General features: G+C 39.2%; 1 protein-coding gene across 2 annotated transcripts; it reads right to left on the bottom strand.

Annotated features, from left to right (window-relative positions):
- Positions 1-291: 291 nt before the first annotated feature.
- TMEM70 (transmembrane protein 70) lies at positions 292-6,741 on the bottom strand. Of its 2 annotated transcripts, none has more exons than XM_024765748.1 (3): positions 6,448-6,741; positions 5,056-5,161; positions 292-928 (listed from the first exon to the last, which is right to left on the bottom strand). In XM_024765748.1, the coding sequence occupies exons 1-3, from the start codon at positions 6,649-6,651 to the stop codon at positions 471-473; spliced, it is 768 nt and encodes a 255-aa protein (XP_024621516.1). In that variant the 5' UTR covers positions 6,652-6,741; the 3' UTR covers positions 292-470. The 2 variants fall into 2 exon arrangements, with proteins under 2 accessions (XP_024621516.1, XP_024621517.1); XM_024765749.1 differs by having other exon boundaries at positions 6,460-6,714.
- Between the last annotated feature and the right edge of the window lie 5,492 nt (positions 6,742-12,233).

The following is a 12,233-nucleotide window of genomic DNA, read 5'->3' as shown; positions in this document are numbered from 1 at the left end:
CATGCCAGAGATGATAGGCAAAAACCTGTGCTCTGAGCCAAAGGAAGCAGATTAACAGTCTCCCATAATCTGTGAATTTTTAAAGAGTTTTCAATGTGGGAAAAGGTAATATCTCTATCCTTAGAAAAATCCAAACACAAAGGAAAAATAACTTTCCCATTTGCTTCTGACATCCAATCCCCAGCTGAGAGGCAATCACACTTATTATATAAAAGTAACCATGCATATGTCAGCATATACATGTATTTTCACACCCTTTTAACACAAATGATAGAGTATTGTATGTTTTGTTTTTCAAATGTAACTTTTTTTTATTATAAAGGAACATAATTCTCTGGAAATGAAAAGTTCTGTGATACAATTTCAAATTATTTTTTAACAATCAGTCACTAACAAAAATCATAAGTAAAGGCAATTATTATACACTGGAACATAAATCACATTTAAGCACAAACATAAAAACGACAGACTCATTTCTCTTCTTTAAGCTGTTTCTTTTCACTGGCTTCTTCCACATCAAAAGTGAATGGTTTGTCATAACCCATTAGATGGTTATAGTCTTCAGGGTTTGGAAAGAGTGCTGGATTAACTAACAGTGATTTTGTTTTAGCATAAAATGTGGTAAACACATGTGTGCTACTTGGAATCGTCACGTCATTCTGGTGGAACACTGTACTCGTTTCCAAAAGCACAACATTATAAGTAATGGCTTTATAAGTGTCTGTTGTGGCCTCATGGTACAACCGAATGACATAGCCTTTTGTAAGAAAGTGAAGCAGTGTTGGAGTGATCACTGTAAAGCTTCCTATGATGCCATAAAATAAGATTTGCAAAGGCAGACTTCCAAATATAATATTATTTTGTGCAAAAATGTACGGTAGAAATGCAAGGCTGATCAGACTTGTAGAGTAAGAAAAACATTTCACACCTAAATAAGAAAAAAAATGGGAGAAGATTAACATTTTTAACTTTTATAAAAGAATCAACCTATCCAATTAATTCTTCCACCTTTCTCCCTACAGTATCATCATCAAAACAACAAAACCCAAACACCTATATAGTGCTTATTATATTCCAGGCTCTATTTTAAGTACTTTACATATTTCATTCATGAAATCTAGGAAAAAACCCTATGAGACTGATGTATAATTATCATCATCATCACTCCCATTTAAAAGATGAGAAAATATGAGGTACTTGCTCAATGTCACATAGCTACCAAGGAGCTGTGTTGGGATTTAAACCCGGGCAATCTGACTCTAGGGTCCAGGCTGTTCACCATTACAATGCACTGCCTCTCCAGCTGGGAAGTCCGCTTTAGGGTTAACTGGCTTCTATCTCAGCTCCCAATAAAAGGTTTAATATTACTCAAAAATCTTCATGAATACTATGAAAGTTAATTCAGTCAGCAGATAATCAAATAAAGCTCTCTATTAACAAGCACTTCCACAGATCTAACATAAAACGTGCAAATACGGGGCTTTTTCAGGCTAAGTGCACAGCATTAAAACAGCAAATTGAAAAACAAGCAAACAAAAAAACACCACCAGTGGTTAAGAAACATATGGGAAAGGTAATCAACTTCTTTACCAAGGAAAAACATTCAAGTTAAAATAGTGAGATATTTTTACTTATCACGCTAGAAAGATTAAAAAATCAGTGACTTCTGAACTGTATACTTAAAAATGGTCAAAATGGTAACTTTTACTTTATGTCTATTTTACCACAGTAAATAAATAAATAACTTAAAATGTAAATTTTCTTAGTTTGAATGTACAATTTTAACATGATCAAATACCATCCGTTTGGAAAACAGGCAAGTTGAGATCCTAGAAGGGTTGATTATAAAGTTATTTTGGAAAAACAAAGGAAGAAAAAAAGGGGGGAGGGTTAGATACTAAAACATAAGATTGTATAATTAAAACAGTGTGGTAGTGGCTCAGTACATAAACAGATCAATGGAAAAAAATGGGAACTCTAGACACAAACCTAACTGCATAGAGAAATTTAGTATAGAACAAAGATACAATCTAAAATAAGTGGTGCTGGGACAACCAGATTCAGAGAAAATTCAATTGATCCCTCATACCATATACCAGGAAAACTCCAAATAATCCAGAGATTTAAGTGTATAAAATAAGAGAGGTATAAGAAGAAAATACCCGTGAAGTCCTTTATAATCTGAGAATAGGTAAACTTTTCTAATTATGACTGAAAATACAGAGGCAATCAAGGGGAAAGTTGATAAATCTGATCATCTTTTTAAAATGTACTTGGACATAAATACCGTAAACAAAGAGACAAATGAGAAAAATATTTGCAGCTTATATGACAAAGGGTTAATATCCCCAACACACAAAAGGTTTCTAGTATATGAGAAGAAAAGATCAACAACCCAATAAACAAACATGCCAGAAATATAAGCAGACAGTTCAGTGAAACAAAAATGCACACGGCCTTTCAACAGATGAAATGATGCTAAGCCTCAATCATAAGAAACATTCAGTTAAAACCACAGTGAAGGCTGGGAGGGAGGGAGACGCAAGAGGGAAGAGATATGGGAACATATGTATGTGTATAACTGATTCACTTTGTTATAAGCAGAAGCTAACACACCATTGTAAAGCAATTATACTCCAATAAAGATGTTAAAAAAAATAAAAACACAGTGAGATACCGTTTTTCCCCCAAACTGGCAAAAACTGAAAATATGACATCATACTCTGTTGGTGAGGCTATAACAAAGCAGACACTCTCATACATCACTCTTGCTTGAAGGCTTAATTATCTTGCATTAGTAATTTTAAAATAATTCCTTCCCCCCACAGGTAGATGCCATGACACTGGTACACATGGGATTCAATGGGGACCAAGTTGCCTTCTATATAAAAGCCTCCTTAGCCCTTCCAACTACCTGCTTTCCCCATTACTCTTTCACACTATAGTAGGTTGAACAGTGTCCCCTCAAAATTCACATCCACTTAGAACTTTAGAACATGACCTTATTTGAAAATAGGGTCTTTGCAGACAATTAAAAGTTGAGATGAGATCATACTGGATTACGGTGGGCCCTACATCCAATGAGAGTATCCTTAAAAGGACAGAACAAGACAAGCAGAGACACAGAGAACGCCATGCGAAGTAGGAGGCAGAGACTGGAGTTATGCAGCTACAAGCCAAGGAAACATGAAGGATTGCTGGGAGCCACCAGAAGCTGGAAGAGACAAGGACAAGCTCTTTCCCAGAGCCTTCAGACAGCACGGAATGCCAACACCTTGATTTCAGACTTCTAGCCTTCAGAACTGTGAGAATAAATTTTTGTTGTTTTACTCCACCAAGCCTGTGGAAATGTATTGTAAGAGCCCTAGGAAACTAATACATACATATACTTTATTATGCCTGGATTGAAGTAATTGCTATTTTCTAAACATATTCTCATGCCTTTGCTCATACTACTTCCGTGCCTGGGATGCTCTTCTTTCACAACATCTTCATGTTCAAATTCTACTCATCTTAAAAAGAGAATACTATGACATCCGTAATTATCTGTTGCTGAATTAACAAGAACCATCAACTAAAAGTCCCTTCAAATATCTTTAAATTAGGACCCAATTTGGTAGTTTAAATGGTACCGCTATGTTAATGTCTCTCACTCAGTTTTACACAGAAAAAATATTAATCCCTGATAAGTACAGTGACTTTCTATTACTATAATATTGAAGAAACTCAAACATTAAATTCTTCTACAGGTTACAGTTCTAGAACTTTGAATATCATGCATAGCTCTGCTCTTCCACAAATATTATATTGTACCCACACTAAAATTAATTCCTATTTATATTCTCTTCTCTCCAGAATTGAGTCAAGTGGGAACATGAAAAAAATTGATTAAGCCTTCCCTTCATTTGAAGGAACGGTGTCTGTATTCAGAAAGAAGGGTACCACGGGGGTCACGGTGAACACATCTCAAGGGCATCAGTCTAGGGATCCCAGGCTCAATCCAGAGATGAGACACAGGCTCAGTGGCCCACTCATGTTGTGACTTCTGAAGAAATTTCTACCATCCGAAACTGATTATTCCAGTAACTTCAGAACTCCACTCAATAGTGATTATAATCACTCCTTATTTCCAGAAAGTTTTAAATAGCTAAAATTGTATTTTAAACATACTCTATTTTAATGTCACACACTCTTGAGAACTTACAGACTTCCAGATTAAATTTCAGACAACTGGTTAACACCAGCATGATCAAAAACACACATGCAAATGGGGCACAGAAATCTTGTGGCCAACTTGGCTATAAAGTAATCGTCCAGATATTTCAGGTTATACTTTTTTTTTTTAAGATTATTAAAATGAAATACAACCTCAGGAACTTGAACAAATCACAAACCTAAGTTCTTCTAGCTTTCCCTACTAAAATATTCCATACTAAATACTGAATTATGACCTAAGGAAAGAGCTTTAAACTTGTAGCTATCTAATACACTGCCCTTTCCTTCTCCACGATAACTCCCTACTACCTGGAAAACCACTAAGAAAATATGTTTGCTGAAAATTCTAAGATGACCTAAAAAAATGTAAAATTAATATATCTTTGAATTATAAAAGTATTACTGCTCATTTTAACTGCAAAATCTAAAAACATATACTGTAAATGTCTACTTACCCAAAATAACTACTCCTAAGAGGTATTCGCCCATATTTTTTTCCTCTCCATATTCAAACATTACATAAACATACACTTTTTGTTCTGTTTTATTTTGTTGCTAAACATCCCGAGAGGTGACCAAAGGATGGAATCTTTAGTGCCCAGACATAAGATCACAAAATCATAAGAGTCTACAAAAACCTTTTAAAAATCTCCTAAAAATGCAAAGGTCTTAACCTCTAAATCTTTTATCAACAGACCACAAGAAAAAAATTATAATTTTTCCTTCTGTCTTGCAATTACGAAAAGTGCTAAAATAATAAGTTATCATATGCTAAGAACCTTTTTTTATAAGTAAAAGGGGGGGGGGGAAAAGGAAATATCCTCACTTCTGATTACCCACCAAATACTGCTCGGGCCAGATTCCCAGTATAAATCAGCCTTCCATCTTCTGATTTTTCAAGTTGTGTATGTAAACATCGAACACATCTTTCCCAAGAAACAGGTATCTATTGAAAAAGACCATTATAACGTGAGTACATGATAAACTGCATTTTAGACCAACTTTTAAATTTTTTTAAGTTTATTTTGAAAAATATAATAAAGAGTAAAAGAAAACTTATCACATGGGGTGATTTAAGGAATTCTTCCAAATCATCTACAAAGCTAAAGAAAGCAAACTGAGTAACACAATGGCTTTCCTTAATTCCACTCACAAGTAGACACTGATTTGGGAGTTTGAAGACCTAAGTTTGCATCCCAGCTAGAAGCATTTTAAAGTGTGACCTTAAACAAGTAAAAAGTTAGTTTCTTAAACAAGTAAAAAGAATAGTTTCTTCTACTCCACATCACTTTCAGCCAACTGTCAAAGATTTAAATGTATTAGCTTTTTTAAAAAGTTAAGTTTAATTATGTAAGTAAAATACTGCAAATTCAGAAAGTTTAAAGTCCAGACTGCTTTTAATACTTGTAAAATATTTATACTATAGCTAGTATTTAAAAAAATAATAACTCTTTCCCCAAGGGTCTCGTATCCATCCCTTGCTCCTCGCAAGGAAAATATTTTACTTGAACTCCTACATCAAATTTCACAGGAACAAAAGAGTTGCCCGAACCTCTGAAAATGACTTTCACAACACACACTCTTCAAGATGTAAAAGGCATGCCTAATGCCTTTATGCTGAAATTTAATGAGATTCCAGTTCCCGCGTTGGCCTTTCCTCCCAAGTTTCAACCATGTTTGCTAATCCTAATATTTTACAGGGCAGGATTAGGAGACAATTTATTCAGATTAAAATTAGAAGGATTAACGTCTCCATCCCATTTTTCCAGGGAGCAAAGGAATTCCTAAAAATAGAGCCACCTAATAAAAAGCAGAACAAACTCAAAATCAGGTTTCCCGAGTTCTTTCAGTTCGATCTCCACGTGGAGCATCTAAATTTCGCTGCAAATTAACCCTTCCGGGCTTGCGCTCAAGGACAGAAAAAAAAAAAAAAAGAGTCCTCACAAGCCCAATGGATTTGCAACCATCTCTGTAAAGTGACTGGAACCGCCCAGAAAATAGGCACTTTCCAAGGGACACTGCTGGACTCGCGGGGGCTGCGAACCCCGGGAGCACCGGCCTGTTGCCCAGGCCGAGGCCGGCCACTCCTACCAGCCCTATAGCACGGGGCTCCTTCAGCACCAGAGCCGCCGTGCAGGCCGGGGAGAAGCTATGGGAGAGCCGGGCTCCCCAGGCCCGGTGCTACTCCCACCCCCACCCTTACTCGGGTCCGCGAGCCCTCTGACCGCCGACCTGCGCTCGCACCCGACACGGCAGAAGCGTCGCGGCTGCCGACAGCCCCGCGCCCCCGCCCCGCCCCGAGGAGCCTCTGCAGGAGGCCGCCCGCCGGACGGCCGCCCTAGGGCCTCGGAGCGCAGTGGCTGCCCACGGTGCCGTCCTCTTCCCACCAAGCCGCAGTCCGGCCGCCCACGGGCCGCCCAACGCCAGAAGCAGCATCCCGCGCGTGACCAGAAACGGCGACTGCACTGCGGCGGCAGCCGAGAACGCCGAGGCGCAGCTCCTCACCAGACCGCGGCAGAAACGAGCCGCGCATTCGGCGCCGCCGCCAGGTCCGCGGGCCGCACTGGCCGCCTGCGCGTGCGCAGAATGGACGGCCCGCCGGCAACCTGCCCAGGCACACGCGTTCCTTGTGGGCTGAGATCTGAATCCGACCTGACCCTCGCTGCCAGAACCAGCAAACGGCCATCCTGCGGGCTGCTTCCCCTCGTCGGAGTCTGGCGCTCTTTACAACCGTGTGGAAGGACAGAGGGGAGAGACACGCGCGAAGGACAAAGCCTGGAAGCAGGGTTAAATCTTTCATTCTCGTGGGCATCATTTTCTGTGCCCATTTTCTCTGCGGAAAATGTTTCTAACCTGTTGGCACAGAGGAATAATACAGTGCACGTCTGAACAAAAATGAATGGTAATTTGATCCAACCAATAGGTTGGTAGAAAATGAGTGGAACTCGTTCATATAATGTTGATACTTGTCAAATTTGTCTTCGGAAATCACTCTCATCCGTTTACACAGTCGTTCATTATTTGTTAAAGAGATCTTGAGCGCCTCGCCAACTACCAGGACTAAGTTGGAAGCAGAGGATACAAAGATACTGAAGAAAATTGGAAATCCACAATGCTTACATGGTGAGGGAAACACCTAAAAATAAGCTAAAATATAATGCTGAAATATAATTGACATATACCAATTTACAAAATGCTGCAGAGGCCCGAGAGACAGAATGATTAATTTGGCCTCTGAATGTCCAAAGGCTTCAGGTTCAGCTGAGTATTGAGGGATGAGCATCCAACTAGTAAAGGACGCTTTTGTTTGCTATTTCAGAACCATGTTTTTCACTCAATATGGTACTGGCAGGCTTCCCTGGTGGTGCAGTGGTTGAGAGTCTGCCTACCAATGCAGGGGACACGAGTTGGCAGGCCTGGTCCAGGAAGATCCTACATGCCGCCAAGCAACTAAGCCCGTGCGCCACAACTACTGAGCCTGTGCTCCAGAGCCCACGAGCCACAACTACTGAGCCCACGTGCCACAACTACTGAAGCCCATGTGCCTAGAGCCCGTGCTCTGCAATAAGAGGAGCCACAGTGAGAACCCCGCACACCGCAACCAAGAGTAGTTGCTCACAGCAACTAGAGAAAGCCCACGCAAAGCAATGAAGACCCAGTGCAGCCAAAAATAAAATAAATTTATAAAATAAAATAAAATATATATGTTATTGGCATAGGGGAGGAACAAACTAATAGTCGAAAATAGTATCACCTTCGCAACTCCAAATCCTGTCTACTTTTTTCTGGGTATCCAGTAGGATAAAATTATACTATTTCTTCATGGATAACTTCACTTTCTTTCTTTCGCTTGTTCATTGAAGTATAGTTGATTTACAATGTTGTGCTAATTTCTGCACATTATATATTATAGCCAAGTGACTCAGTTACACAAATATATACGTTCTTTTGTCATATTCTTTTCCATTTTGGTTTATCCCAGGAGATTGGATACAGTTCCCTGTGCTATACAGTAGGACGTTGTTGTTTATCCATTCTAAATGTAATAGCTTGCATCTACTAACCCCAAACTCCCAGTCCATCCCTCCCCCTCCCTCTGCCCCTTGGCAACCACACCTGTTCTCTGTGAGTCTGTTTCTGTTTTGTAGATAGGTTCATTTGTGCCATACTTTAGATTGCACATATAAGTGATATCATATGTCTTTTTCTGACTCATTCACTTAGTATGATAATCTCTAGTTGCATCCATGTTGCCGCAAATGACATTATTTCATTCTTTTTTATGGCTGAGTAATATTTCACTGTTATATACATATATATATATACACACATATATACACACACACACACATATATATACACACGTATATATATACCACATCTTTATCCATTCGTCTATCAATGGACATTTAGATTGTTTCCATGTCTTTCCTTTGTAACTTCCCTTTTTTAAAGTTATCTTCCACTTACCTTTCAAAAACTCTTGTTTTAGTGTAATTCATATTACAAACAATATCAATTAGCCATTATTGTACTGATATGTATGTAAATTTTTCTGTTCATATAGTGTTTTTCTTTAATAGCTTTAAAAAGATAAACTGAGGCATGCTAAAATTTTTGAGTTTATTTGAGCAAAAATTTATTCAAATCGGACAGCACCAAATCTGGAAATGGTCAGGAGCATTCCACTGACAGGAGCTAGGGGCAAGGTTTTTATGGAGAAGATGCACATGCAAAGCAAGGAAATTATTTGATTGGTTATAGCTTATGCCACACTGTGAGGCATGTAGGATCTTAGTTCTGCAACCAGGGATCTAACCCATGCCCCCTGCAGTGGAAGCGTGGAGTATTAACCACTAGACCGCCAGGGAAGGCCCTGCTTATAGCTTATGCTGTTGCATTATTTGAGAAAATCTAGTTGGCTGTTTGTGATTGGTTGTTTGTGATTGGTTGTAAATACCTTGAGGTATTTATAAGAATTGAATCTGGCTTAGCTTTTGGGTTGCTCACTAAACTACCAAGGCATCAGAGCCATCTCAGTCTAATGGCCTCTTTGTATGATTACTTCAACAATACATTGAGGGACTTCCCTGGTGGCGCAGTGGTTAAGAATCTGCCTGCCAATGCAGGGGACACGGGTTTCGAGCCCAGGTCTGGGAGGATCCCACATGCCGTGGAGTAACTGAGCCCGTGCACCACAACTACTGAGGCTGTGCTGTAGAGCCCACAAGCTACAACTACTGAGCCCGCACGTCTACAGCCCCTGCTCCACAACAAGAGAAGCCACCGTAGTGAGAAGCCCACGCACCGCAACGAACAGTAGCCCCCGATCTCAGTAACTAGAGAAAGCCTGCACAGCAACAAAGACCCAACGCAGTCAAAAATTAATTAATTTTTTTAAAAAAGTATATATATAGAGAGAGAGAGAACCTGAATTTTTATCTTCTGTTAAGCTTAGTTTCTTCCTACAGAAACTGTAAGCAAATGGAAATAATAATATTTGGTCTACTCAAGGTTTCTAAGTAGCTAAAATGAGATGATATTCTGAAAATTCTGTGCTATAGAATTATATGAAAGTGTCATTCATGGTTAAAAAGATTTCCCAATTCTTGGGCTTCCCTGGTGGCGCAGTGGTTGAGACTCTGCCTGCTAATGCAGGGGACACGGGTTCGAGCCCTGGTCTGGGAGGATCCCACATGCCGCGGAGCAACTAGGTCCGTGAGCCACAACTACTGAGCCTGCGCGTCTGGGGCCTGCGCTCCGCAACAAGAGAGGACTCAATAGTGAGAGGCCCGCGCACCGCGATGAAAAGTGGCCCCCGCTTGCCACAACTAGAGAAAGCCCTCGCACAGAAACGAAGACCCAACACAGCAAAAATAAATTAATTAATTAATGAACTCCTACCCCCAACATCTTTAAAAAAAAAAAAAAAGAACGATTTCCCGATTCTAGTAGTTTAGAGACAATTTTTGAATATATACTACTTGAGTGGGATTTTAGAATGATACTAAGGCTGTTTACAAAATAAGCCTTGACTCCCCATTCATATCATCTGAGAGGGTCCCTTTAAAGATGGAGGGTGATGGAAAAATTGAAAATGGCTATCACTTGTAGAATGTATGACCACCATTATTGTATGTATTTTTTGTTTGTTTTTTGGCTGTCTTTCCTCCCCATCCACCAGCCCCCTTCCCCTCCTTTAACATGAGCTAAAGGGCAGAATGGTGTGATGGAAAAAAGAAAAGAAAAATTGTGGTAAAGCTAGTATTTTGATAAGGACCCTAAATGCTTTTTATACATTACTAGTTTCGAAAATAAATTACGAGAATCTTTGGGGAAAAGAATTTGTCAACAGATTATCAAGATCTTTTAAAATGTTCATATTCTAAAGAAATAGAAACATGGTCAAAGAGTTCTGCAGATACTGAACACAGTATTACATGAAGTGACTTAAAAATGGAAATATGGTCAATGTCCAACATTTAAGGAAATACTTAAGTGAGTCATGGTACATTTAGACAATGTAAGTATATACTGACAATAAAAATGATGCTTGTTGAGATTTTGGTTACAGAAGTGTGGGTTATTGAGGTTTGTTAAGTTGGAAAATAAATAGTATAAATAACCATATATATACACTGTATAATCTATGTAAAAGTGTATTAAAAAACCAAATTTATCTGCAATTTCTGCATTTTTATAAGCATATATTATATTGATTATTTCTGCATTTTATAAGCATATATTATATTGATTACATAATAAATAAAATTTTGTGTTTTTTAAAAAACAGTCCTAGACTAGATTAGCCCTAAATCTGGCATTAGCTGGCCTCAGTATCCTCACCTGGAAAATTCTATCATTCTCTAGGCAACTAACAGAGTGACCCTTATAGAATGTGATAATGCAATGAGGAAAAGGGAAAGTTTTGGAGAAAACAACACTTCTGAAGTAGAGGAGGAAAAGTATAATTGAAAATGGGCCCACATCCTTCTTTTCTCACCCCATTGCCTCTCCTCCCCACCAAATTCTACTCTGAGCTATTATAACCAAAAAACTTTAATAATTTTTGCAAAGGCTTTGACAAATTAACCCAGGACGGTCTGTCCGGTATTGCTTTTGCAACACCCTTTATCTGCCAAATGAACTAAAAAAGTCTTGCAGGCAAAAGTCACTATTTAGGTCAACAAACTTTGGATCGCCTGTATCTGTTTTCCTTTTGCGGACATCGTTACACAACAGTAGGAATTGAGCAACTTGCAATGGTGAGAGTCTTGGCCCTACATTCCTTTCATGCCACAGTCCGGTAAACAGAGGGTGAACTTTATTTAGCTGTTTCACCCTTCCTGGAAGGGTGCCTAAATTTCACCAAGGGAAAGAGAGTAAAGACGGCTCTGATTTACGATAGTTCGACTTACAATTTCTTGACTATACGATGGTGTCAAAGCTATATGCATTCAGTAGAAACCATACACAATTTGAAATTTTAATCTTTTCCTGGGCTACCAATATGCAGTATGAAACTCTCTCCCCGGCGTTGAAGCTCCTAATCAGCCACCCAAACAGGAGGGTAAACAACCAATACACTTATACAACCATTGTGTCTTTCACTTTCAGTACAAGTAATCAATAAATTACCTAAGATAATCAACACTTTATTATAAAATAAACTTTCCATTGGACGATTTCTGCCCAACTGCAGGCTAATGTAAGCATTCTGAGCACATTCTAAGATAAGCTAGACTAAATTATGTTAGGTCTATTAAATGCATGTTCGACTTACGACATTTTCAAATTCCACTGGGCTTATCAGGACATAACCCCATCTTAAGTGGAGGTAAGATTTGTAAAAATGATAGGTGGATGGGGGTTGGGGGAAAGTGCTCCGGGGAGAGACCAGGAGAGAGAGGAGAGGAAGGAGGGGCAAAGTGGGCGTGGAGTGACAAAGATGGTGTCAGAACTGAGTACTGGTGGCAGGACTTTCGGTGAGTGATTTCAGAATCCAGAAGCTGAGAAAC

Source organism: Neophocaena asiaeorientalis, unplaced genomic scaffold (genome assembly GCF_003031525.2).
Source record: "Neophocaena asiaeorientalis asiaeorientalis breed wild unplaced genomic scaffold, Neophocaena_asiaeorientalis_V1.1 scaffold417, whole genome shotgun sequence".
NCBI classification, from domain to species: domain Eukaryota; kingdom Metazoa; phylum Chordata; class Mammalia; order Artiodactyla; family Phocoenidae; genus Neophocaena; species Neophocaena asiaeorientalis.
The sequence above is the reverse complement of the archived record's forward strand: the minus strand, read 5'-3'. Positions and strand labels throughout refer to the sequence as shown.

Excerpts from the sequence above, each read along its gene's own strand:
- TMEM70 (XM_024765748.1), bottom strand. The coding sequence starts at position 6,651 with ATGCTGCTTCTGGCGTTGGGCGGCCCGTGGGCGGCCGGACTGCGGCTT. Across the intron at positions 5,162-6,447 it reads CGTGTCGGGTGCGAGCGCAG|ATACCTGTTTCTTGGGAAAG; the intron begins GTCGGCGGTCAG and ends CTTTTTCAATAG. Across the intron at positions 929-5,055 it reads TCTGGCCCGAGCAGTATTTG|GTGTGAAATGTTTTTCTTAC; the intron begins GTGGGTAATCAG and ends TTTCTTATTTAG.